We start from the raw sequence: 27,989 nt of genomic DNA on the forward strand, positions 1-27,989 counted from the left end.
ATCTCTAGCAGCTCTACCACTCACCAGCTCGATTTTGGACCAGTTGCAGATTTGTAGATTAATACAGTGGACCCTTGACTTACAGACGGCTTGACTTACAGACTTTTTGAGTTACAGACTTCTCTGGCCGCAAAATTTAGGTTTGACTTGCAGACTGAGATTTGACTTACAGACCAGAAAAAAACCAAAATGGAACAAAAACGGCCTGTTACGGGATTAACGGTTTTCAATTAACTGTAGGTCAATGGAGACTTGACTTACAGACTTTTTGACTTGAGAACCGCCTTCCAATACGGATTAAGTTCTCAAGTCAAGACCCCACTGTAACTGAAAGCTGAATATTTGATTTATCCACACATTTCTGGGTTGTTTAATATTATTTATTAATGGAAATAAGGACATGGAGCTGAACCTTTTCATATATAGATTGAAATCCTGCTGCTTAATATGGGAAGTTGCATCTAGGCCCATTGAATCGATAGAACCTACAGAGGAGTTGACTCATGAAATCTCTATTGATTCAGTGGGCCTGTGTAATTGCAACTTATTTTGCTTAGCAACAGGATTTCAGCAACTGCATACCTTAGTGTGGGCAGTACTGTTAAATGACTGCTCTACTTATTAATGCAGTATGGAAGGTGACCCTAATTCTGTGATAAAATGTGTTATATTGCATATATGATGCTTTGTTTAATCTTAATATTTATATTGTCTTTGTTGATTTTCATTAGCATCTATAGATGGGCATGAATTAAGTTGGCCCGGGGTGACGAAATTCATCAGTGTGGCACCACAAGTGTTGTGTATTCATTCCTCATAACCCCCAGCCATCTGCCCACTCACAAGTCTGAGCAGCTGACCGCTCAGACAAGGAAGTGAAATGGGGATTTTCTCCGCAGAGCTGTTGATCAGCTGATGGAGGCAGGAGAGAGGGGGAAGCCCAGGCTCCTCCCTGGACTGGGCAGCAAGCAAAGGAGGATGATCTGAGCAGTGCGCAGAGGCTTTTGAGGGGGGCAGCTGGCCGGGGGGTGGGGGGAGGGAATACACCTGTGGTGCTGTGCCTATGGATGTTGCTACCTCAAGCCGACTTCATTTGTCCCTATCTCTATTAGCATCTGAGCTATTAGAATATTTCAAATACATAATGTAAAAATTGAAGGGCTGTTCTCACACAATATTTTTCTCCAGAATATTCTAGGAGATTCTACCTGTACGTTTCTGGTGATGGAAATAAGGCGCTTGTTACTACTCCAACTGTCTGTGTTTTTCTTTGGGAAAATATGGAATGCCAAAGTTCACCATCTAAAAATCCTGTAGCGGGCCAGTGGTCACAAATTATTCCTGAAGCATCCATTTTGTTACCATCAGTTGAAGAAAAAGAAACTGCAATGAGTGCTGATTTTATAAAAACTGAGGTAAATATAGATTAGATTTAACTTAACTTAGGCAATTCACTGAAGTTCAGTAGGCCTTCCCCAATTTGCTGTTGCACAGAGGTTTTGAAGTGCAGTTCCCATCAGGTTTGATCAGTGGCCATCCTAGCTGGGGCTGACCAAAATGATAGTCCAAAACATCTGAGGGATGCCACGTTCAAAAATGTTAGTCTGTATAAAATGTTTGCTGAATTTCCTGCTCTTTCTGTAGTCATTGTAAAAAGATATTATGTAGTTCTCATCTGCTACTTCAAGTGAGTATTGACTAGGACTCAGTTGGACAACGTGACTGATTATTGTTCCCAATGTTTAGAATTAGATTAGTTCTGTTTTTGTGGGCAAAATGCCATTATTTATGTATAAGAGAGATGTTTTCTCTGAACCCTGAGATCTGTATAAAGAAAGAAGGAAAAGTCTTAAGGAAACTTTTTGGGGGCAACACCAAACAGCCCACTGAATACTGTGTGAGTTTTCATCGATCACAGTCAACTTAAAAGCATTCCTTAGGTGAACGGATTATGATGCCTGAAAGCTCACATTTAAACAAATTGATAGTTGTTAAGACTTCGCTACTCTTTTGTTTTATTTACCCTGTTTCCCTGAAAATAAGCCCTAACCTGAAAATAAGCCCTAGTATGATTTTTCAGGATGCTTGTAATATAAGCCCTACCCCCAAAATAAGCCCCAGTTAACTGAAATCCCACCCTCCACCCCTGTGCAACAACCAGAAGAAGATGCCACGACTGTATTTGAATACATGTAGATAGGTGTACATGAAAAAAAAAATCCCCTGAAAATAAGCCCTAATGCGTTTTTGGAGCTAAAATTAATATAAGACCCTGTCTTCTTTTCAGGGAAATACAGTGTGTGTGTGTGCGCGAGCGTGTGTGCGTACGTGGGTGCACGCACACACGCACATGCACATATGCTGAAACAGACTAACACAGCTACCTCATTGGAAATTGTTGAAATAAGAAGGCATAAAATTGGAGTGAGGGAATGAAATGGAGTGACTGGAATCGTGAATAGAGAATCTCCACAATGCAACATTTTGTTGCAGGTCATGCTTGTGACATATTTGTGTAGGATACCTTGATCATAGCAATTTGTGCCAGCATGTTTGCTGCTAGGAACAATGTGCCATTGAGATTTGTGTATGGGATAGCAGTAAATATCCCTTTGCATACCATTTCCAAGGCAGCATCGTAGAATTCTGTTGTAACATTTTCAAATTTTTATACCAAATATATAGGAAGAATAAAGACATGAGAATGTACTTTATTAACTAAAAACCTGGTTATTCAAACAGGCCTTCCCCCCAGTCAACTAAGTAATTTTTTCTTTTTCTTTTTCCCCCTCTTATTTCTTGACTTTTGCCATCTGGTATTATATATGTTACTTATACTGTATGCTGTTTTAATGTGTTTTAACTTATGTAAGCCGCCCTGAGTAGACGTTGTCTAGAGGGGCGGGGTAAAAATCAAACAAACAAACAAACAAACAAACAAACAAATAAATAAATAAATAAATAAATAAATAAATAAATAAATAAATAAATAAATAAATAAATAAATATTATTTATCCTGCTATACCACAGAAATTACACGAGCTACTTAATAAAACAAGAATGAACTCCACATAATGTGGAATTGAACATTGTCTGAAATCCTGTTGTGCAGCTGCAAGTATGCAACAGGGATTATGTCAAAAGCAGCAGCAAATGGTTACTGATAAAAGACAAATTACTGATTATTAAACATCTATTTCAGGATGCACATAGCTCGTACACAATGCAGTGAAGTCGCACGCACCTTGTCATCATCAAAGGAAGCCTTTAATTAGAGTCAATTTGCCGCTGTTGCTGACATCATCACCATTGTGTATGTGGAGCTATACAACAGGATTTCAGCTACTGTTTGTGTGTTAATTGTTGAATCAATCCATACTTTGTTATTAAACATTATTTTGATTATTTGGCAGATGCTTGGAGACATTTGTTTGTGTTCTTTTGCATTTTATTCTGATGAAAATTTGATGCTGATATTTTTGGAAATCAGGTGGCAGGAGAATGCTTTAACAAATGCACGGTAGGATTGAAATATATTTACTAAATGTACTAAATGTGCATCTTGTTTTTGTGATATTATGTTCTGTTATGATTTATTGGATTATCATTCTTAAAGCCAGGTTTCAAAACTTTGCTGACGGTGAATTGAATGCTACTGGATATTACTAAAATATGCTAGATTATATTTATCTATTCATTAATTAATTAATTTTATTGTATTTATACCCCGCCTATCTAGTCATTTCGACCACTCTAGGCGGCTTACAGCATAAAGGATAAAAAGTTCAAGAAAAATTTATAACAATTAATTTATGCTAATGTATCAATATTACAAACTGCTGGGTAGTTCAATGGTTTAGGTATCTAGCTGTGGATCTAGAGGTTGATAGTTTGGATCCAGGCACTTTTAGGTGTATAGCATGTACTGTAGGCCTTGAGCACAAACTCTATATGCATTTATATATAATACTGTATTAAAAATTCTTAACAATAGGTTATATTTGTTAGTCTATATCTATCTGAATGTTTTTAAATTTTAAAAAATTAAATTAAAATATGCACATCCTGCCTTTCCATCCTAATTTAATCTTGTCACAAAGCACAGTTGTTCACTTCATATATTTAGCACTTCATGCGTCAACTAAAATGAGCTAAAGGAAAGCTTTGGGCTCAGATTTGCACTTTCTGTCTTTCTTTCCAAGTAGGATACACTGGGCACAGCAACAATGTTGCCTGACTGGTCTGGCTCCCCCATGTGAACCAGTTAAATCAAGAGGAGCACTGCTTACTGCCTTTTCACATGATGGCCTTACGCTAGCCGTAGCTGTCAATCAAAAGGATTTACAGGTGCAAACATTAATACAGTAATAGAATAGTGATTATGTTGGTATTGTGTACTGTACTTTGTGAAGGGTTGCATTGCAAACTGTTGATTTCCCCACTCCTTCCTTGCCTGGTATCCTTTAGAGCAGTGGTCGCCAACCCCCGGTCTGCGACCCGGTGCCAGTCCGTGGCCTAGGCAGGACCGGATTGTGGACACAGATCTCCCCCCCTGCGAGTGCCCCCTTGCGAGAATGCCCTGTGCATGCACACAAGTGCACCACACCCCATGCACAAGCGTGCCATGCCCACCCATGAGTGTGCCATGCTCCCCACGAGTGTGCCACCTCCCCAACTGGTCCACAGTTGGGAAAAGGTTGGGGACCACTGCTTTAGAGCTGCCTGAAAATGCTATACAGAAAACCAGGGCCATTTCCTGAATCATGTGAGTTGTGGCACGGTGGGCTGGAGGGGAAGGGGACTCTTTCATGATCAGGTGAACGAGAAAGCCAGGGTAAAGTCTGATGTTGGAAGTTTTCATTTAGGTTTGCATCCAGCAAACTCCTTAGGAAAGAGCTGGTGGTAAAATCAAGGAGAGGGACAGGGGTTCTGCAGTGCATTTTGTTGTTTACTTATTTATTTTTGTAGGAACCTAGGAACTTACTTTATCCAGAAGTAGACTGTTGGCCCATTCAGTCCAGTATTGTCACATCTGACTGGTAGAGACTTTCCAGATTTATAGGCTAGCCATGCCAGGCGGTCCCTAATATGCCATGATGGACTGCTATCTAGGTACTAATTAGGCCAAGCCAGTGTAACTGTCATTTCTTTTTTCAGACATCCCAGATTTTGTTTATGAACACTACAAATTTTGTTATGGTTACTGGTAGTCTTAAAGGTTGCGGTGCCAAGAATCACAAAATTTCATCCAAAGTGGTAAGGTCAGTGTCTGAAATTAGTTTAAAACTGCCTGGTTTATTAAAGTTAATTAAATGATTTTTAAAAGGTCTGTGTAGATAGCCGGACACAGATTCCTAAAGGTATGCTCTGTTGTATTATTTTAGGTCTTACTGGATTGCTGACATGACCTGGACTACTGACAGCCTTTTTTTGGCTTGTATGTTAAAACGTGGATCATTGATCTTAATGACATGCTTGGGTGAATTGTTGACTTTAGTTACTTTTGGTTGTTCTGTAGAATTTGGACCAGCAGAATTCATTCCTCTACATCCACTAATAATGTACAGGTGAGATAATCGAAATGGGTTTATTAAAATCAGTTGATCATATTTTTCTTTCTTACATATTCTTCTACTTTAAATGCTTCACCTTTCAATTAATTCTTTTGCTTTATCTGTGTCTTTCTTCTCAACATCTGTTTCTCATTCATAGTTCTCTTCTGTTTCTTATAATGGCTTTGTCCTGCTGAACAAATGACATTTTCATCATGTAAGTACAAGTTATTTAAACAACTATTAGGGTCACTTAGTAATAACTTGCATGAGATAATCAGTAGCACAACAAAGAATGAAATAACATTGGATTAAAAATACACTGTAATTCTGTAGAGTCTCTCAAAAATTAATCCAGTAATTCAAATAAACATGTATGGAACAAATACATGTGAAATTTCTAGAACTGCAGCCAGACTGCCCACTGATACTTGCAGCTGTACTTATCGATATAGAACCCTGACAATTAATGCTTCTGTAGATAATTTTGCATGATTGAAGAGGCTAGATAAATAGTATGTTATTTTATTCTGCAGTTTTTAAAAATATGCTTTTAAATATATGTAGTACAGTGGTGCCTCGCATAGCGAGGTTAATCCGTTCCAGATTAACCTTCGCTATAGCGAAACATCGCTAAACGGAATAAAAAAAGCCATAGAAACGCATTGAACTTCGTTCAATGCGTTCCTATGGCTTGAAAACTCACCATTAAGCGAGGTTCTGCCATAGCGCTGCCATTTTCGCGCCCTCGGTAAGCGAGGGCAGGGCGCAAAAATGCGGCGCGGACCTTCCGGCGGCCATTTTGGAACTGCCGATCAGCTGTTCTCCCCCGCTTCTTTATGCGATATTCGCTAAGCGAATCGCTTAGCGAATATCGCAAAGTGAAAAATCCCCCTAGGGGCCATCGCTGAGCGAATGCTCCAGCGATGGCCCAGAGCGCCTCGTTAAGCGATTTCATCGCTCAGCGAGGCGCTCGTTAAGCGAGGCACCACTGTATATTATTTATTAAAATTATTTAAACTTTTCTTCACCCTGGTAAATAAAAGTACCATGTACCAGAGGTATGAAAAATATTAAACACCCCAGAAATAAAATGTGATAAAACAGTTCAGGCTACATTTTGATAAAACTAAACCCAGGCATGAAAACAGGCTAAGCTTCAACCACCTTTAAAACGTTTTAAATGCTTTGACAAACAGCAAAATTATAGTTACATTAAGAGTTCTATAAGCTGTAAGCACCCTGAAATACAGACAAACATTATATACCTTTCTGGCTATTGTAATTGTGTTGTCTTGTAACACAATTTAAATTTTCCTTAGTCTTATCTGCATTGATGTAATCATACAGCTGTATATTTGTTTATGGCTACTATTACATGTGATGTTCTATATTGAATTGATATGCATGGACTTGTGGCAAGTCTTAACATGTAGAGTCTTCTCTATGACAAGGCCTGTGTGTACTATTGTATGTATTCTGTATCCAGCCTTCTAAAAAGAGTAAGCTGGTTAATCTCGAGGTCTTGTGCATTAATACACTGCAATATGTTTACTTCCTCTCACGTATAAACAATTACACTGGAAAAGATTAAAATCTAAACATAGGGGAAATGCTCAGTAGAGACTCTTTTGAAAGTACTATCTTCTAATACCTTCTGTTTATTATTTCCTCCCACCTGCCTTGTAATATCAGCAGGCTTTGTTATTGTTTTAAAGATCAGATGTTGCCACTTCCTGCTAGAATAAAGATAAGGCATGGCATTGCTTCATATAAATTCCCTAGAATATGTTTGAATGGCTGTACCTGAAATTCAGCCATAGAAGTAATATCTTTTCTATGTAATACAGTATATACCATGGATATGTATTACACCATCTTATCTACCCGGGTGGTTTACAGGAACTTTATCAATATAACTCCTTGGATGACTGGGAAACAAATCAAAGGAAGGACAAGTCCTTCCCACTTGCTGATATTTTCAAGTTGTCAGCTTTCTTCCAAAATTTGTTTGTTTTTTAAATTTTAACTTCTGATATGACAAATTAAAAAATAAATATTTCTATGGAAATCTTGAAATCAGAACAAGAAATATTCAGAACAATAAACAGATAAGGCAGACCATTAAAACAAAACAATCGGTACTGTAAAGCATAGCATGAAAAAGTCTCAGCAAAAAGTTAACACTGGGAGAATAATATCTTCACCTTGAACTAGGAGAATCTATTACCAAGTGCCTAATATTTTTCTAAGTGGAGATTATTCTGTAGGTGGAATGTTATACTGTAACTGGAAAGGTCCTCACCCTTTCCCCATCCTGACAGAGACATCCGGAAGAGGGCCTTAAAGAATTATCTCCGTGCACAGATGTCTTTGTATAGGAATGGATGATCGGTTAGATATCTAGATCTCTGGAATGTATGAATGTAGCTTTTCTGCCATCATGTTCTGGATTAGGTAGATATTTCACATCCTGTGAGACGTGTTATAAGATAAACTGTGTCAAATAGAGTCTATTCCCTGCTTTGTTATTGTGTGACTGAAGCCCTGTTGCTAACTGTAGTAAGTTGTAACTAGAGTATCACCCATTTGAGTCAGTGAAATGTACAGAAGATTTGACTCACCAAATCCCCATTGACTCAGTCAGCTTCTTCTAGTGTGACGCGATATGCAAAGCAACAGGATTTCAGCCTGTATGATGCCAATAGTTATGTTGTATAGTTTGCAGATTTTGTTTTGTTTGGTTTGGTATTCATTCTGTTACGTGATCAGCACTAAGTTAGTTGCATCTTTTTTTAAGCTTAATTTCAGCACAGAATTTTGAGAAATTAGTTCGTTGTCATTCTCCAGTGCGACATTCTTGAGTAATTTTTCCATCAGCCAGGTAGATGAAGAGCCACCTATGTCTCCTTGTTCTCAAATAACTGTTGGTGCCTGTTCGTAATTTGCCGCAGAGACTTAAAATAGCTAAATGTGGTAGAACTGTGACTCTCTTTTCAGTAAAATGAGATTTGTTTTCTTCAAAAGAGATTTTCCCTGACCTAGCAAGATAAGGGCTCTTAAATAAACAGTCTTAAAGAGATCATCTTTTCATTTCAAGTATTCTCTGTCACAATCTCCTTTAAATGTTTTTAAAATGAAAAAGGTACATAGACATGTTTGGAAAGTCATAATGAGGAGGGACACAATGTAATAATAGTGGTGGATTTAGTTTGTCTTGTTGAACTTTTTTTTTTAACGAGTACCATCTGGGTGGCTTGTTGACATTCAAAATAGATCTGATATCCATTTGGTTCATTTGTAACATATCAACACTGAGAGTTATTCCTTTTCTAGTAACCTGTGACCATTCAAATACTGTATTCTAAAGAAACTTTAAAATCATTATGACTATCATAATGGCTGAAATCCTCTTGGCATAACTTGCCCTACATAAGATTGATGACATCACCATGGTGATTTTTCAGAATTTAAACATTTATGACTTCTGTCTCTAAGCTTCTGAGGGTCCTGTGTAACCATATTATTGTTGGTAAGCCATAGAAACTGGGGGATGAAAGGCAAATAATTGCCAATACAGTATAACTGCTGAAGCAATCGGCCTTCTTTGACATACTTTTTTTTAAAAAAATATGTCCTAGAAGTGTTGCTGCAACTATCTTTTCCCACGTTTTAACCATGCTACAAGATTTTAACTGTTTTCCCCCTTTCCACATTTCCATTGCTTTGTCATACATTTTGTAGTATCAAATTTATCATTAAATTTTACAAAGTAGAAATAAGAGCCAATGTGGTATACTAATAAAATGAGGCACTAATACTTAGGAGACCTGGGGTTGAATGTGCACTCAACCATAGAAAGTCATGGAGGGCGGCACTGGTAAAACCATTCTTTTAACATCTCACATAACTTAAAAACATTATTGGGGTCATTGTAACTCAGACATGACTTAATGGCTCCCCCCTCCCCCCACAGTCAATTACTGTTATTTCATAGAATCATAGAATACTGAAGTTGAAAGAGGCCTATAAAGCCATTGAGTCCAACCCCTTCCTCAATGCAGAAATACAGTTAAACGTTATCTTTCAGTTTGTTGTCCAAATTTCTCTTGAATGCCTCCAGTGTTGGAGCATTCACTACCTGTCAAGGTAATTGGTTCCAATGCCATACTGCTCTAACAGTCAGGACATTTTTCTTGATGTTCAACCGAAATCTGGTTTCCTTTAACTTGAGCCCACTGTTGCATGTCCTGGACTCTGTGATGATCGAGAATAGATCTTGCCCCTCCTCTGTATGACAGCCTTTTAAGTATTTGAAAAGTGCTGTCATATACCCCCTCAGTCTTCTTTTCTCAAGGCTAAACATGCCCAGTTCTTTCTTTGTACTCTGGATTTTGGTATCAATTACAATAAACTAACAGTGAAAGTTCTTTTTCTTGGACAAATTTCTAAAACTGTGTAGCAGAATGGAGAGGGGTGGGCAAGTTCCTGAAATCAAAGGGCACTTTTCAGCTTCCAAGACCCACTGGAAGCCACACCATCTGGTCAAAATAGAACTGAAAGTGGGTGGAAGTTCTCTGACAGTTTTGTAAACTGGCTTGTGGGTGGATTGGAGGGCTGAAACAAGACATGGGTGGACTGCTGATTGTTTTAAGGCTTGAAAGAATAGAAATAACTTTCCTCTTTCTTGGAAAGGCTTCAAGAGGTATGGGGGATCTTTATAAGGCTCTTGGGCCTCAATGAAAGTGGCCAGGGGAGGGTTCCTGGGAAGCTCTGTGCATCCAGGAGAATGGAGAATTCCCGTACCCAGTATAGAGTATTCTATTTATTTCCTATGCAAAGGAATATCACCATGCAAAAGAAAGAGTGTATCTTGTGTAGAGTTTATTGTGCCTTTTAAAAATGAAATAATTGCATTTATTGCCTGTTTTTCTGAGAATATATATTCTTTAATCTGCTAGATCACAGAACTCTTTGTTGCAAGATTTGAATCACTGTCATGATTCATCAGCTTCTGAGGGAGATCTCATGAGGCAGAGATTCTCTATAACGTCACATCCGAGTTTACCCTACCTCATTACATCTGATGGATACATAGTCACAGTTCTTAGATTTTCTGATGGTTTCTCACCTTCAGCATATATGAGGTCACTACTACTTGATTCAGCCCAGAGGCTTGAAAAGCTTCGCCACAATCTAATTACATCCAAGGTATTGTTGCTTCATTTTTTTTTACCATGTAGGTTTAGAATTCAGATCCCCATATTCTTGCCTGGAAGTTCAGACTGTCATACAGTATATTGATCACATCAGAATAGTATTCCTTATTCAATAATTGAATTCTATTTTGACCTTAAATTTAAGAAGCCCAAAGGTTCACAATTTCAAGGTGGATCATTTTTCATTCCAGTCTGTCTTCATGCTGCATTAAATTATTTAATTAATCATCTAATATCATTTCCAGATTTGTAAGAGAAGAGGCTAGGTTTTAAAAAGCTGTTTTTCTGATGATGTCTCAGCTATGGAGCACATCCTCAGAAAGATATGCTCACTGCCAACTTTGCTGTGTTTTTAAACAGTGGGCAAACATTTTCACTGATACAAGAATTTTTAACTCTCTGAATTTTAATGGCAATTATATTTGCTCACTAACAGTTCAGTTACTATTTATCATGGGCTCTGTGTATCACACGTACAGATTCTGTGCTTGCCCAGAACTAGCTTCAGTAATCCGTGCTCTTCATGAGAGTATGGTTTTTACATTTTGCTCTCGTAGGTCAACACAGAAAAGATATTTGTAGCATTCCCTTGAGGATTGTATAGCGAGAGTAGGGCCGCTCCAAAACTTTTGAAGTTCCAGAAGGTTACTGAAGTCAGTGCTTTTGGGGTACAAAACCTATATGTGTGAATGCACAGATGACTACTTTGAAGAACTGGATGCAGGCAAGGAGCTGTTGTTCGTTCTTTCCTCTAATTATATTGCCTTTGCTACCAATTTTGCTGCTCCATGTTATGTACATTTTAAATGTCCATCAGGACAATACTGATTGTGCTTTTTTTCTGATTTCAGTCTTTAATCATATTTTCTGTGATCCACATGCATTGCTAGCCTTAGCATCTCATTCAGCTGCTTCCATCAATTCATAAAAGACAAATAATTTGACAATAATATTGTGTTTTTTCCCATCAGTCTAAGGAGAAAAGGTTGCCTCTGCAACCATTGTCTTCCTTAAGAGCTAATCTATTGCAGCAGCATCTAAATCAAAATTGTTCCTTCTCAACTATTCCGAAATTTCTTCAGGAAGAGAAGAGGGCAGCAGAAGTAAATGGAGAATCAACATGTATACAGGTATTCAGGATTCTTTTCAAACTGATCTATTTATATATATGATTTAGGATCATATAGAATAATACAGTTGGAAGAGGTCTAAATAAAGTCCAGCCCCTTGCTCAGTGCAGGAATCCAAGTTAAAAGGAAGGTTAACTTGAATAGTATGAGGCAGAATAATGGTATTCAGTATCCATTATATTTCTTGTTCCCATAGCAGAGAAGTCAGTTCTGACTTACAGCAACCCTTTTCAGGATTTCCTAGGTATCAAATACTCAGAAGTGGTTTATGACTCCATTCTTCTGGTGGCACTTTGGGACTGTGTAGCTTGCCTAAAGCCACATAGGCTACTTCCTCTCGTACAAGTTGCACTCTCTTCTACAAGGAACCAGATTCCCAACTCATGGCATGTTCCAACTCACTGAGCTATCTCCTACCATGCAATCCAAAGTCCATTGCATCACTTTGAACTGTCAACTTCTGTCTTATAACTGACACATGCTTTTCTTTACAGGTACTATGGAATACCACCCCACCCAGAATATCTTTTTACTTCATTATCATATGATCACTGTTTCATGGCTTAGATGCCAAAGCACCTTTCCATGAATATAAAGCCTTTTCTTGCTGTGGAAGCACTGTTCTCAGCTTTGTGAAAAGTGAACTAAAATCTTGCAATGTTCTCATTGTACAAATATTGTGCAAGACTATTCACTCTTTTCCTCTTGTTACCACATTTTTTGTTTGAAGGCTTTTAATTCAAATCTCTTATTTGCCCACAAAGTCCTAATGGTTAGGGTGCAGATATTATCCCACTGCACAACATGATGTAATGCCAATCTATGCATGCAGCAGTCATTGCAGCTTGCTTTACAGCGGAGAACTGTTTGTACTTAAGCCATTCTGACCTATTTTACATGGAGGAGTGTGTGCATGCAACTTGGCCTAGTGCTTTGCATTGTTCTCCAATCCATACTGTCTAAATTCTTTGTAGTGTAAAGGATTTAACTAGCATGGTTATGGTTGTTAGTAGAACAGCATATGTAAGTGAAAGTACTTTGCTGGTAGTTTGTCACCATGTAATCAAATTTTTCCATGAATATTATACTTATGAATAGACATATCTCAGACTATTGACAATGTCTCTTTTAAATTTAGGATTATAGTGATGACTCTGATGACGACAAGATGTTTCAAAGTCATTCTTTCATTTGGGGAAGCCCAAAAGCAGCTGTCTCTTCATGTGATGAAGGCCGTTTGGAATTTGCATCAATGTTTGACACTATTCATGCAGTAGATTGTCCTGGAGAAAAAGACGATACATCTTTGGAACTGAATTGTATCCAAAAAAATCTAATTGCAGCTTGGAGAATGGGAATTTCAAGTAGTATCCAAGAAAGAGACAAGTTGCTAAGCTACACGATACGTTGCATTACGCACTTTTTTAACATTCTCCAGTACACAAAGCTTAACTTCGTACATTTAAATAACGCTTTCGGGAATCGTCCATGGATGCAGTGTGTCTTAAAATGTTTCCAACAATTTTTGACTGTACTAAGTTGGGAGAGTAAGCACAGACACACTCTGGGGCATTTGATGAAGCTCACGTTACAGACCCTGAAATTGATGCTTGCTGAACAACAGGATGGCATGTTCTCCAGTAGTCTTTTGGGAGGCTTCTCGTTGCTGAAGATAGTGAGTCATTATTTAAATGGCAAAAACATACCACAGTATGCAACATTTTCAACACTTTTGAATATTAATAACGTGGAGCTAGATTCCATAACTACACCTTTGTTTCGCTCTGTGGACTGCAACAGCCATCAAAGTTTCTGCTCATTGGATTCCATACAAAAGGCTTCTCCTGCAACTGTGAACTTGACAAAGAATTCAGAAAATAGGTATTTTTCACTTTGGCTTCAAAATTAGTTGCATGGCTCTTTGGATACTAGCCATTATGTTCCATTGAATAAATAGAAGATGGCAAAATATATAAAGATAATTCAGTTTCTTTCCAAGCACATCCCAGGCGGGTGGGTTAATAGCCATTAAAAATAAAATGTGACTCATCAGATTAAGATATGCATATGCTTTTTCATTAAATAACCAGCCCAAGGAGATAGTTTTACAACTTTTCTGTAGTGTATTCTTTCTTGGACAGAACCCCAGATGAAGCTAGGTGTGTGAGTTTCTAGATCTCAGTGGTTTTATCAGACTACTTTTTGTATAGTATTGAATACCATCAGTGTTCTTTAATTTAGATGAGGTGAGCATTTTTTATTTGAAAAGAATAAAAAAGTCCATAAATACATACAACATTTATAGTCATTATGAAGTTGAATTATAAAAATGGTGGACTTCTGATGCTTGCTTTTGCTGAATGGGTTACCTGGCCTTGTCAGGTAGAGATAATTTTATGTAAAATATATTTGCATGAATTTGTTTTATTGGGTGGTAAGGTACTGAATTTCCAATAAATTGCAAGTATTAATTCATGTATGATTTCATGTTCCTCCCAAATGTATGTATACTATAGCATGCATTACTAAATTTCTGTCATGTGTGGCTTTTGCTATAAATGTTTGTTTTTTAACTTTAGGTTGATTGTCATGTGGCGGCTATTATATAAGCATGTTCTTTGGTATTGGGCAGAGCTCAACAAAAAAGCACAAAACTCAAGTAAGGCAATAAAAGAAAAACTACTGGCTAATGAAGGACCACTCACTGGAGCTCTTGCAACTCATATACAGGCAGTCTTACAATCTTCAGGAGAGAAGCTGGAACAGACATTCTGCCTCAACTCTGTGTCTGGTATGTATTTTCCAAGAAAAGATCATAAGCTGATGCTCATATTTCATCTGGTGCCACAAGGGCTGCTCTGTGATCTGTTTATTGCCTTCATTTAATATGCTGGTTTTGACTTTTTAGGCTGTAAATTAATTGGGACCAAATTATTTGAAGAGTTGCATACCTTCCTTCCACTATTCTTGAACTTTGATGTCAGCTTCAGATGCTTTGCTCTGTGGTCCTCCAGTGAGAAGCTGGTAGCTACAAAATACAAGCTGGTTCAGCAGTGGTCCCATATGTGTGAAATTAAGTTTTCCCAAAATCTTAATCTGTTTTTCTCTTGCGTCACTCTTAGGTGGCCTCTAAAACTAGTTTCACTTATTCTTCCTTTCACTTTTATGTTTTAAGCCCCAAGGTGTGTGTGCGTGTGTCTGCTTGGTTGGTTGGTGATATATACAAACAGCTGGTCTCTTTGCAGCTGTTTGTATATATCACATTTAGTCTTGCTTAACAGTTTCTGTCTCTCTGCCTAACTGAATAAAAAGGACGTGGTGGTACTGCGGGTTAAACCACAGAAGCCTTTGTGCTGCAAGGTCGGAAGACCAGCAGTTGTAAGATCGAATCCATGCAACTGAGTGAGCTCCCATCGCTTGTCCCAGCTCCTGCAAACCTAGCAGTTTGAAAGCATGTAAAATGGCAGTAGATAAATAGGTACCACCTCGGTGGGAAGGTAACAGCGTTTTGTGTCTAGTCGCACTGGCCACGTGACGACAGAAACTCTATGGACAAACGCTGGCTCTGCGGCTTGGAAATGGGAATGAGCATCGGACACGACTGGACTAAATGTCAAGGGAAACCTTTACCTTTACCTAACTACCAGAATATGCTTTTTTAGAGCATTGCCCTAAACAGGTGGCTAACGTCAGCAAACTTGGGGCCAACATTTTGCCTCCAGGCCCTTTTGCAGCACACTGGAAACAGTTGTTCTTGGCTGGGTTTAAAAAAACAAAATAAACAGGATGCAATTTCAGGGAGCACTCCTAACTCCAGATGCAAAGTTTAGGGGGTTTTGGACAAAGCTAATGCCAGGCTGAGGGAGTTTCAGGCAAAAGTTTTTATAATTTTTATTGGGTGTTGTGTTCAAGATACCCCCACCCCAGGGGCCATATCCCTTTATGGGACACATTTTTCACATCCCCATCCTAAAAGGTGGAAAGTTCCAAAAGCTGAGATATAAATATTTAAAATAAATAATTTAATTTCCAGCCCAGGAACCACCACATTTTCTTATTTGTTCCTACTCTGCAAAAACCTTTTCTGCCTAAAATAATACATTTACAGCCTGAAGCTGAAAATATAATTGAAATTAGCTTTTATGATGCTTTCTTTCCCATGAAAAGGTTGTGGTTTTTTTACATCCACTAGATTAGTGGTTCCCAACCTTGGGTCCCTAAATGTTCTTGGGCTAAAACTCCCAGAAGCCTTCACCACTAGCTGTGCTGGCCAAAATTTCTAGGAGTGGTAGTCCAAGAACATCTGGGGACCCAAAGTTGTGAACTCCTTCACTAGATCCAATGCCATTAGTTCCTGCCTTCCTCCTAGAATGCCCCCGTTTCAGGCCTGCCATGTACAACTGCTGTTTGAAGATTTTGTGTCCAGGTTCCAGAACAGATGCCTTGTGCCTGCCGCTGGAGCAGCCTCTCTGCTCTATCCTGCCCTTTGTGGGCAGTCACCAGTAGAGTTTGGATATAAAGGATATAGCAGGAAATGAAATGGCTTGTGTGATTGCTGAATTTTTATTTGATTTGTTTGATTTTAAGGTGAGGAACGGTTTCTAGTAGGATCTTATCAAGAGTCAGTGGATGCATGGGAGAGAGCTCTTCAAGAAGCAAAAGCGAAAGGTACAGTTACGAGAAATGGATGGCGTTTAATGTTTCATCATAATCCTCTGTAGAAAAATGTTGTGTTTATTAAAGTATTTATACTCTGCTTTTCAGGCAAAGTGGTTTACCAAATCAATATAAACCAGTGGTTCCCAACCTTGGGTCTCCAAATGTTCTTGGGTTACAACTCCCAGAAATCCTGGCCAATACAGCTAGAGGGAGTTTTAGTCCAAGAACATCTGGGGACAAAACCAGCCCTGCCTTTATATTTAGGCTTACAGGTTAAAACATATGGCCTAAGTGGGAAAAGGGATGAGAGGAGACATGAAAAACAAGAAACCTGGACACCAGGGCTCAGTTATGAGGTTCTTGCAGCAACCAGGTGTAATGCAGATCTATAACTGTAATTATTGTATTGCTGCCAGAAGTTTGTGGCATTCTTACCATGAGCAGCTGCAGTGGAAACAAATTCAAAGAAAAGAGGAATAAAAAATTTCTAGAATGGCCATTCTTCATGTATTTTTCTTTGCTGCAACCTTGGGATATAGCTGTTGAGTAACAATAGGTGACAAAGCAAACCTGCTGAAGCTGGCTTCTCAGCAAGGCCCCTTAACCTAAGTACAAATAAATTGAGAGGTCTGCTTTCTAAAGGCATCAATTGTTTTAGTTTTTGTTGTTATTTTAACATAATCTTAATTTTGAAGATTTCTGGTTATCAGCCTGCACATTTCACACCTTTTGCTGAAGGAAGCAAAGGAGTAGCTGATACAATTCCTCTTCCAAAGGAGGCTGTTTTCTCTTTATTATCTTCAGGGTAAGCATTAAGCACCATGAAAAAATTCATATAAACGCAAGAGAATTGTGAGTCAATGTGTTGACAGAGTTGAATTAGGACTGGGAAGACCCTGGGATAAATATAATGCAATGCTTTCAGTAAGATAGGAGCTTTTCCTCTCCTTCTCCTACTGCTTCTGCTAGAAGATGCACCCTATTGGGTTTTTATTTCTGTTAGGTTTTTATTTCTTTTGGACTACAAAGGTTGCAGTGAGACCATGGGTTGTTCATTATCTTTCATCCTAATATACTGACAATATTGGTGTATCCTGACACAAGGATGAAGATGGTGGGAGCCCTATGCTTAGCACCAAAACTCTATGGAAGAAGGCTGTGATATAAAGACAAAAATTAATGTGCAAGGCATTGTTGAAAGTTCCTTGTCAGGTTGATAATTATGTGTCAGAGCTCTGTCCCTGTAACTGGAGAAGCTTTACTTGTCCACTCTTGAGCCTGTTAATGCACACAATTGAAAAAGCAGTATTCAAGTAGAGTTAATCCAGTTTTCAGTATTATTCATTCACAGAAAATGTATTCATGTCTACTGGCATGAATTTAAGTAGTAGTATTATTACTTGAGTATTGATAAGTATTATTAGTAATAGAATTATTCACAGTGTAAGTGAGAGCCATTTTTTCCCTACAAGCCCAGGATTGCTGTTTTTACGTCTAGGTAATTATTTCCCTTTTTAATACAGGAGGAAAAAGAATGCCTTTTCTTCAAACTCGATACTATCTTGCTATGTTGTATTGCCACCTGTATCACTATGGCCTAACTGAGGCCCAGGGTCTATGCGATCGTCTAGTGAGTGAGCTTCTCAGACGAACTCAAATTTTTGTAAGAGACAGAGATGATGAGTCAGGTATGTGTATGTGGAATATCACAGCTAGCACAAGAAGTTTATTGTAACACAATATGTAGTACTGTTGTCATGTTATGCCACTCTTTAAAAGTGTATCATTACAGTAACAATGTTATATTATTAAAAAGTTGCTCTTACAACTGATGCCTTCCATATTTTTTAATGGAGTGGATAATACAATGTGTTTTAAGAAGAGAATGACAACCTTGCAGTTTGCTGCTTTTAGAATCCCTTTCAAGAATCCTCAGTATCCCTGCCTTAACAACAGTTTGTCAGAATTGTTCTAGCATGTAACTTGATTACCATTTTTTTTACTTCTGTAATGAAAACGCTAATTTAAAGGCCAAATTCAGGCTTTTATTAATTCAAGAAGTTGTCCAACCAACCGTAATTTTTGACAGTGATCCTGCTGAATTCCTACTGAATTATGACTTTTGCTGCTGTAGTAATAGAATCCGATACAGGAATCTTGTTCACATTTATCTGGGATTAAGAATTGGGATTGGCCTGTTGAAGTCAGTGGGGTACATATTTGAGTAAACATGCGCAGAACTGCACAGTTAACGAGATCCTCTATTGCTGAATTTGTCTATAAGGAATTTTAACAAGTAAAGCTTCAATACAAGTTGACATAGAGAAAGATAATGCAAACTGATGTACTCAAGGGAATAGTAATATAATTGTATGCGTTTGTACACAAAAGTAACCTGTGTTTTATTAATAGGACTTGTTCCCGGGTAAGTACTTCCACGACTTTGTCTTTAGGGCCTTGTTTCAGGAAAGCAAAGAAATTCGTACATTACAATGATTAATGGTGTCCTTCATTTCTCTAGTAAAGGAGGGTTGATAGGTGTTTGTTAATTGTTCAGTGACATCTTGGCATAATTTGGAGGTGACCTGACATCACATAACAGCATCTTTCATTTCTACATGTATTTTATTTATATAAGATTGTTTACATTTTTATTTTAGAGGCTGGATGGATAACAAACAGTGTTTCGACAGAGGCTGCCCTGGCAGTGGTTCAGTGTCTGGCCCGATTCATGGCAGCCTATTTCACCAATGAGCCACTGTATGTGCTCCCACCACACAGGGTTGATATTTTACCCCCACTACACATCAGGCCAGGTATTCGCTTAATGTCATTTCTTGTTCTGACTTACTGCTGTACAAATGAAGTGAAACATTTCTAAACCCAATTGATGTAGGCAAAGTAATTTTTCCTTTAAATGTTGACTTTGTCTAGCCACAAAATCTGCATTAGGATTCAATTATTTTGTAGTCTGTTCCTGCTACAAAATCACCATATAGTTTTCTCTAGTCTTCCTAATTAGTCTGTGTCTCATTTTTTCTGTCCGTATGCTTAAGGTGATAAACCTTTTTGTGTGATTTAGAGTGAAGACTGTCTTTCCTGAATGGACACACATATCTTTGATATTTATTCAGAATTTCACTTCAAAACAACAATGAAACATTGCTGGTTTTTCCCTGTGTGAACACATGCAGCATGATAGGTTTTTGATTTCTCCTGATGTGAGGATCATATCTCCCCATATCATCCCTCTGGGAAGGGCTAATAATCCCAGGAATATTTAGTGAGGTCCTGAGAGGGGGTATTTTCAGGGCACATCCAGCCTATGGAATTCCCTGCCTCATAAGGTTAGGTTGACCCCTCCTTATAGTCCTTCCATTGGCAGGTGAAAACCAACCTTCTGAAGTTGGCTTTTGACCTCTAAATGCCCTTGTAGAATTACATTTTTAAGTAGAGGGATTTAGCAAATTTTAATCTGATATTTTAAATTTGTTTTATCCTTTTTTATCCAATGATATTTTCAACATCTTTTGGTTTACTATTTTAATGTTAAAGTGTTGATTTATGGTGATACTAAATATACAATTATGTTTTTAGGTGTACAACGCCTTGTGTTCCTATTTTGGGAGAAAAGTGGGATATAAATAAAGTAAATATTCAGAATTTTACTTCAGAACAACAATGAAATATTACTGAATCTTGAGGTAGCGGGCCAAGATGTTGTTAGGTTCAGAAGGGGGGCAAATGTTGCAACTATCAAGGGTTGTGGTAATATTTTCCTCAGGATAGTCTGTAAAGGTCCCTGCCCTCTGAAGAATATTTATTTATTTATTTAAGATGTACTGTATCATGAGAGCTGCAGCTCACACTTGGGAGTAAGTCCTATGGAACTTGTGGGTCTTACCTGTGAATAAACATTCATAAAAGTAAGCTGGAAATCAATGGTTACAAAGAATAAGTTAAATAGCAAAGCAAACTGAAATAACTAACTAATGTCCTCTATATTGTAGACAGATGTTCTCGTGTTATTCCACTGGAGCACTCCGTAGTCGCTGATGCAGTTAGAAACCAAGGCCTCTCTGGTGTTTGGACAGTTGAATATGCTCTTGATCTGTTGCTTGTTGGTGGGCTGATTCCAGAAGCTGTGTGGTTAACACATAAACTTGGAGACTGGAAAATGGCAGTTTCTGTTGGGGTGGCGTTTAATCTATATTGTCAAAGTAACAATAGGTTCTCAAGGTGAGTCATGCTTGTAGCTGATGGAAGTACTATGGCACAGTATTTTTGTTTATGCTATAGGTGTTTAAGGTAAAGGTAAAGGTTCCCCTTGACAATTTTGGTCCAGTCATGTTCGACTCTAGGGGGCGGTGCTCATCCCCGTTTCCAAGCCATAGAGCCAGCGTTTTGTCCGAAGACAATCTTCCGTGGTCACATGGCCGGTGCGACTTAGACACGGAAAGCTGTTACCTTCCCACCAAGGTGGTCCCTATTTATCTACTCGCATTTGCATGCTTTCGAACCACTAGGTTGGCGGGAGCTGGGACAAAGTGACGGGCGCTCACTCCATCACGTGGATTCGATCTTACGACTGCTTGGTCTTCTGACCCTGCAGCACACAAAGGCTTCTGCGGTTTAGCCCACAGCGCCACCACATCCCTATAGGTGTTTGGATATGTATTATTTATCTTAAAATAAATGTTAACTATAATCTTTAAAAGTGTTTTTTCATGTTTCTGACTTCTTAAAAAACATTGTCTTGCAGCAGTGTAGGGTGAGTGAAGTGGGTAGAGACTTTTAGGATTTTTCAGAAGTAATATGATTCCTGTTCTCAGTTGTCACTGTAATTCTCTTGAAAGAACTAAGGATTAAGACAAATGCTTTTTCTGCTCATTTGGACAGCTGCGAAAAATATTAGAAAGGCTGTATAATGGAACATTCTTTGTCTTAAAATTCTACTTACAGGATTTTCTTTGCCCTAGATATTTTTTACTTTCAATTTTAGTTAGCTACTGTGAAGTGCTCCTGATTTAAAAATCCAGTTGTAGAGATAGACTCAGAAATGCTAATATTGAAAGCATCTTCACTCAGACAAAACAAAAATTATCATACATATAATTATGAATATCTTCTCATTTTTTGTACAGCAGGAAAAAGTTGCACAGTAGATATTGAGTCCAATAGTATATGCTGTTTTTATTTTGTCAGACTGTACATATTCTAGAATAATGAAACTTAATGCTGTTGGAAATTCTCTCAACAAGTAGTTCAGTGGTCATGTAAATTGTCCTGCCATTGCTCTGTGGGTGTTTGGTACGATTGTGATGAAAGCTACTCTGTTCTATAATATGGATGCCTCCATATTGAGTACAAGGAATAAAGTATTGATGGGTGATGAATAGATGATTTGCCTTCACTGACAAGGAGTTTAAGTTGTTGGCTTCTTATGTATGGAAATGATATCTTCCATTCTACTCTTGCAAATGGCAAGATGTGAGTACTTGCTCATGTACCTGCCCTGAGTCCCTTTATCACGAGAAAGGCAGGATAGAAATAAAATGATAAAAGAGTGTAATGCAGCAATGATTTATTGGAAAAAGTGGACATCATCACCCTTCATTCACAGTTGAAGTAACTTTATCTGCTATATGAAAGATTGCACAATGGGCTGTATATCTACCGTACATCTATAGCACTAGTGAAGGAACTGAGAGGGGAAGAACCAGTCCTACCTCTTCAGGTTACCGTATAATACAAGAAACTGCAAATGTTCTCTGTTCCTGTTAAGATTTTGGCATTGTGGCTGCAACTGTGTGCCTCTCATACATGTCTGTATATTAACCTCTTTTTCTTTATACACTTTTAGGTCAGAGACAGTAGAGCTCTGCTTGCCACCACACTTAACACCAACTCACATTTTCCAAGAAAAGCTGCAATCCTTTTTGGGCCAGGCTGTCAACAATGGAACATCAAATCAAGGAGACAAATCAAGATACAAACAGCTTACAGGTATGCAGTGTCTACAGTCGATTTTCTTTTCTTTTGTGTTAGAAATTATCTTATCCAAATACTGTATCTTATCAGATATTTAAACTTTGGCTTGATCAGGGAAGTTGACCAAGAGGTCACTACAGAGCCCCTTTACTCAACTGCCATTTGAAACATCTTGATGCACATCTTATGACTACCATTCTTCGGTGGTTTGTGCCATGTCTAGATACAATCTTACCATGCACAGAGATTGATAGTTAAACTCTTGGTATTGGTAAAAACTCTTAGCAATATTGTGAAATCAGTTAAAAATGCTGAAAGTATAAGGTGACAATATTAACATATACATAAGTAATCTTCTAACATCCTCAGTCTCAATGATATATTAAGTTTTAAATATTTTATTTTATAGGTATAGCTGCTGACAACATAATTGCTCTATTACATGGTCTTTTTCAGATCCCATTGAAGAGGAGAGTGCCTGTGTGCTTTTTAATTCAGTAGAAGAAATACTAAAAGCAGCTGTTATGGCAGAAGCAGACATTGTCTCTGAAACCTTTCTACTTTTGGTGAACTTTGCCAAGGAACTTAGCAGAAAGTTAAATGGCTTGGTACCTGACACCTTATATCTCCCAGCACCACCATTATATTGTCCTCAGCCAGCACTTGCTAATGAAGTATGTATTTTGGGGAATTATTCTGTCTGTGCTTTAATTATTCACATTCCATTGCTTTTTTTTCCTTTTGGTCATTTTGTCTTCCAAAATGACTTCAACCATTTATGTGGACTTCTCGCTCATTGGTTTAGACATCTGGCTATGGAGCCAACACTTGGGAGTTTGATTCCCCATTCTGTCTCCCTGAAAGGGGCTAGTCTCAATGACCCAAAGGGTTCCTTCCAGCTCTGCAGTTCTAAGATGATTGATTGATTATTTACATACAAAGTGCCATAGTGAAGAATCCATTTTGTGTATATTTTTGCAGCTCTATCCTTAGTTTGCAGAGGGACATTCTAATGCATTGTGGGAACTCTGAAGCATACATACAAATGTTCTCATAAAAATTCTAATTAATATGGCTTCAGTTTGATGTAGGAAACTAATTACGCTTGCATTTCTTTGTGTATGCATACCAGCTTCTTCTGCTGAAATGAATTGCGACTCCTGCAAGCATGATATCTCAAGTGAATACATATAAGCATGTATATGCAATTGGTATTGATTGATCTTAGCGGAAACCTAAGGAATGGGTACATCCAATGATGCCAGAAATCAGAATGAGATAGGTCTCAGAATGTAGAACAATGTAAATAATTCTTATTCTGATTTCAAAATGCTCAGCATGTTCCACCATACAGCCTTCTTCAGGAGCAAGATTTTAGAATCAAAACTTCATTAGTTCATTTGGTCTGTACCAGCCCCAAATACTACCACACAAAACACATTGAGCATTTACATTTTTCTACATCTTGAGATCTAGTTTCTAATTCTTATAGGCTTGACCTTAAACATGTTTATTGTTACTAATTTAAAGGCCATATTTTTCTTTTTCCTTTAAAAAAAAAATTGAGACCATAATGATTTTCTTAGCATGTTCTGAGTATATAAGATTAGGAGGTTTGTGGATTAGGTGGAGAATCCTGCACAGTACTTGTCCTATTCTTTGTCATACTTTTTATATACACCTTTAATTTTACAATATTCAGGAAGAACACACTGATTTATCATTAACAATGGAGAGAAACAGCCGACAAAAGGTGTCCAGAGTTATTCAGCGAATTCTTCTGCTCTTCCGGGCTGCTCATTGTTCCTTGCCAGCTGCTCAGTGGTATATTATACAGCTAAAACGGGCACGAAAAATTATGCAAAAGGTATACATACTCTCTGCTAGCGGTGCTGTTAAGATGCCGAAAGCAGTCTTTTAGACCAGAAATATTTCCACAATTTGAGGTAGACTTTATCACATAGAGCTATAGTTTCCAATGTTTGTTTTCTTTTACAATACATATTCCAAGGTTCCTTCAGAGGAAATAATATATGCTGGCAGCCATAATTGCTGTTTTTGCTACAAATGCGTAATTTGCAGAAATGTGTACGTCTACTGCACCACTGACACTTGACCTCCTCATTAAACTCTACTACTGTATTAGGACACTTGTGGAGGCAGCCTTTGAGGGAACAGTCCTGCAGCCCCTCATGCCCGGCCCTCTTTTAAAACAAGTAGTTCTTCATGATGTCTGTAATTCACACCTTTGGGTTCTATGACTGCACAGAGCAGCAATATTGGAACCTATGTTCAAGAACGTGAGGAAGATTTAGTTGTTTGTGTACTCTCCTATGCAGAGAGAAAGCTCCAACAGACTAAATGTCACAGCGAGTTGTTTTCCTCACACTGAAATTTTTCTAAACCTGACTTTTGGTACCAAGGTTCACCAAAACCTGAGGTTCATCAAAATCCCTGCATGTTCAGCACCTTTGGCATTGTGATGCATCAGGATCCACTAAGAGATCAGGATCTCCTCACTGAAGATATCCATTCTGATCATCTTCCTGAGGCTCATGATACCAAAGAAATTATTCCCCAATTCCAATATAATATCAACCATAACTTTATGCAGATTACAAATTACCTACTCTAAATGTACTTACCACTCATTTCCATACCGTCACTGCCATTGTGATGGCGAGGGTTTCTGGGAGTTGCAGTCCAAGAATGCCTAGCTTATCCAAGGTTGGGAACCACTGTCCTGGAATATCAAAGGGAGACAATAGGGTGCATAGAGAATTTATAGAAGGTGTAGCAGCATGCCTTGTTGGGAGTCCTTACTATCTCCTAGGTGATCCAGTTCACATATGCCAAAATATGCACCAAAAAAAATTCAGCGCTGCAAATCACATTACTGAGATGCTCCCTGTCGATGCCAGAAGCAACTATTTCAAGGCCATGAGCGTTAACAGCTACAGAATATTCATTACCTTTTCAGTTGAAATCAGTAGTGGTACCAGGAGCTGTGCCTACAATGTGCTTAATGGCAGCACTACTATAATACCAATATTGATATAGCCACTTGAATCGATATGGACTGCATTGGTTCCATTGTTGGGATCCATACTTGGATCTCATTTCCATACTGCTATTGTCAGATCTGCCTTACTTTTTAACGCAAACATAGAAATCAATACAGTCTGAGCAGATGCCTCACCCTCTACTTCTACAGAAGCAGAATACTTAATCAGATTCATAAGAAAAGCAGCATTCCTTCCCTGGCTCACTGACACCTTTTGTATTCTCTCAAGTGGGAGGTTATGCTCCTTTGCCATCATCAGAGCAAATATGCTCCTATTCTGATCTGATGCTCCAAGTTACAAAGTCTCTACAGATAAACGTATGCTATCAGGGCCTTGTAAGAAAAATCTGGTGCCTACTCAACATTATTCAATATGGGTAGTATCTATGAGGGATGGAAATTTCAGTTTAAGCCAAAAAGGGGAAAAAATATGAAACACGCTCATTAGGTTTCAGGCTCTTTGAGTAACTTCCAGTAGAAACCCTCTGAAATACAATACTGTCAGATCTAGAATTGTGTAAGTCAGTTGAAGACACCAAGGATCATTTCTTCTAATTTTAAAACAAATTGTTTTCTGCAACCTTTGTTTCCAGATTCGTAAGAAAGTTGCTCTTCCTTCATTAAGCACTCTTCCAGAAAATTTGCTTAATTACTCTAAAGATGGCAGTATGTTCTCAAAGCCTACGTCTTCTGGAGATCACAAGCTTGATTATGTTTCGTGTAAAACTATAGGTTTGTACCGACAGACATCCAGGGGTACTGAAACATGTTGAAGCATCTTAAGTTGGAAAATGGATTATTTGTTTATATTGTTCTCTTGAAACATTCACATTTCATTTTGAGGTTATTGTTTATTCCAGTAGTCAGTGATCCTAAAAAATAGCGTGAATTCTTTAATTCTATTCTGTATCATTTGAATGATTGCAAGAGAAAGAGACCCTATTTTGGGAAGCACTGTTCTAGAGGGATACTAAGGACCAGGTGCATTTACTGTAGCTACAAGGATCCTATAGCTGAGCACTGCCACCTCCGGTCTCAGAGGCATTGAAAGCATTAAGTACTAATATACTGCAGCAGTGCTAAACTAGCTCTGTAAACTTCCTCCAGACACCTTCAAAGTGAATATAATCCAATGAGAGTACATATAATTGAAAAATACATTATCTGGGCAATGCAGAGGAAGAATCCACAAACAGGGTTATTCCTATTACTGCACAGATCAGAAGGCAGGAAACGCACCATTGAAAGGTTGTTGGGGTTTTTTGTTTGTTTGTTTGTTTTTTTGGACAGCCCTCCTTTTTTGCTGCTCTCCTTCAGCAGCCTTGTCTCCTGCCTTCGCCTAGTCAGAACCACCACGTGAGCTGTGGTTTCTCACAGCCTTGCCAGAGCCTTTCATCAAGTCTCTGCATCACACTTTACTAAGATTGATAAGGCGTTAAAATAAGGCTCCCTGTTTCAGGTCATAGCTTTTTGATTTCCGGGTTTGCTTTTTTTCCCCAAAAGCTGATCCAGAGATGTACAAATATTATCACAAATCTGAGAACAAGTCAGATCAGTCCAGCTTCAAGACATCTTGGAGCAGGTTGGCCTCAATATGTACAACTGATATTTGAATTGGTATTCACACTCCACTTTCAAATATTTTAAAAGTATAGCAGCCAGAATCCTATTGGGGATTTGCAGCAGCATGTGCAATTGTGTAAACTATGGTGAATTGTAACAGCTTAATAAATTGCTGCTCATGTTTCTCGTTGCATGGCAATCTCATGATTTGATGAGACTGAATTCAAGTGGCAATTCAGTGATTAGTAACAGTCACAACAATGGTTCAAGTAATTACTTACCCTGATGTAAATCCCCAGTACGATTCTGACCAGAAGTGTGTGTGTGTGTGTGTGTGTGTGTGTGTGTGTGTGTGTGTGTGTGTGTGTGTGTGTGTGTGTGTGTGTGTGTGTGTGTGTGTGTGTGTGTGTGTGTGTGTGTGTGTGAGAGAGAGAGAGAGAGAGAGAGAGAGAGAGAGAGATACATTTTATTCCTAAAGACATACCAGTTATGACTTATTTGAAAAATTCCTACCACAGAAATCTTATCTAAAATCACTTTAAAACTGTATGTTGTCCATCTTACAGATGTTATTACTTATAAGTGGATTAGAAATAATTGATGTCTGTGTTGTAACATTTCTGGATTTTTACCTGATCAGAAGTTTCTGTGTACGTCTTCTTCTCACAGCATCTTTTAGAGATTTGTGTGCATTATGCTGGATGCTTCATGTTCGTGATATGTTATCTGATAGTTGTAGGCGGTACCAAACTGCAAGAGAGAAAATGGAACATCAGAAAGTAAGTGTAATAGCATAAAACTTGAGCCCCA

At 38.2% G+C, this 27,989-nt stretch overlaps 1 protein-coding gene and 1 long non-coding RNA gene across 10 annotated transcripts in view; one reads left to right on the plus strand and one right to left on the minus strand.

The window, feature by feature from the left end:
- The window catches only part of CPLANE1 (ciliogenesis and planar polarity effector complex subunit 1), an 84,451-nt gene that overhangs the window by 5,582 nt on the left and 50,880 nt on the right, over positions 1 to 27,989 (plus strand). For 7 of the 9 annotated variants that reach the window (XM_078384475.1, XM_078384476.1, XM_078384478.1 and 4 more), the window contains 18 exons: positions 1,189 to 1,415; positions 3,415 to 3,521; positions 4,204 to 4,348; positions 5,159 to 5,262; positions 5,386 to 5,568; positions 10,515 to 10,764; positions 11,744 to 11,902; positions 13,041 to 13,783; positions 14,482 to 14,693; positions 16,490 to 16,570; positions 18,085 to 18,249; positions 19,222 to 19,377; positions 20,572 to 20,800; positions 22,425 to 22,567; positions 23,009 to 23,226; positions 24,255 to 24,419; positions 26,210 to 26,348; positions 27,849 to 27,958. In XM_078384475.1, the coding sequence (XP_078240601.1) occupies positions 1,189 to 1,415; positions 3,415 to 3,521; positions 4,204 to 4,348; positions 5,159 to 5,262; positions 5,386 to 5,568; positions 10,515 to 10,764; positions 11,744 to 11,902; positions 13,041 to 13,783; positions 14,482 to 14,693; positions 16,490 to 16,570; positions 18,085 to 18,249; positions 19,222 to 19,377; positions 20,572 to 20,800; positions 22,425 to 22,567; positions 23,009 to 23,226; positions 24,255 to 24,419; positions 26,210 to 26,348; positions 27,849 to 27,958 (3,536 nt within the window). The remainder of the gene's footprint in view (positions 1 to 1,188; positions 1,416 to 3,414; positions 3,522 to 4,203; positions 4,349 to 5,158; positions 5,263 to 5,385; positions 5,569 to 10,514; positions 10,765 to 11,743; positions 11,903 to 13,040; positions 13,784 to 14,481; positions 14,694 to 16,489; positions 16,571 to 18,084; positions 18,250 to 19,221; positions 19,378 to 20,571; positions 20,801 to 22,424; positions 22,568 to 23,008; positions 23,227 to 24,254; positions 24,420 to 26,209; positions 26,349 to 27,848; positions 27,959 to 27,989) is intronic. The other 2 variants (XM_072992832.2, XM_072992828.2) reach the window with 1 other exon arrangement.
- LOC144586367 (uncharacterized) lies at positions 5,707 to 27,931 on the minus strand. The gene is made up of 3 exons (XR_013541150.1): positions 27,812 to 27,931; positions 25,198 to 25,295; positions 5,707 to 5,746 (listed from the first exon to the last, which is right to left on the minus strand). It is a non-coding gene; the product is annotated as an uncharacterized LOC144586367 (long non-coding RNA).

Source organism: Pogona vitticeps, chromosome 2 (assembly GCF_051106095.1).
Source record: "Pogona vitticeps strain Pit_001003342236 chromosome 2, PviZW2.1, whole genome shotgun sequence".
NCBI classification, from domain to species: domain Eukaryota; kingdom Metazoa; phylum Chordata; class Lepidosauria; order Squamata; family Agamidae; genus Pogona; species Pogona vitticeps.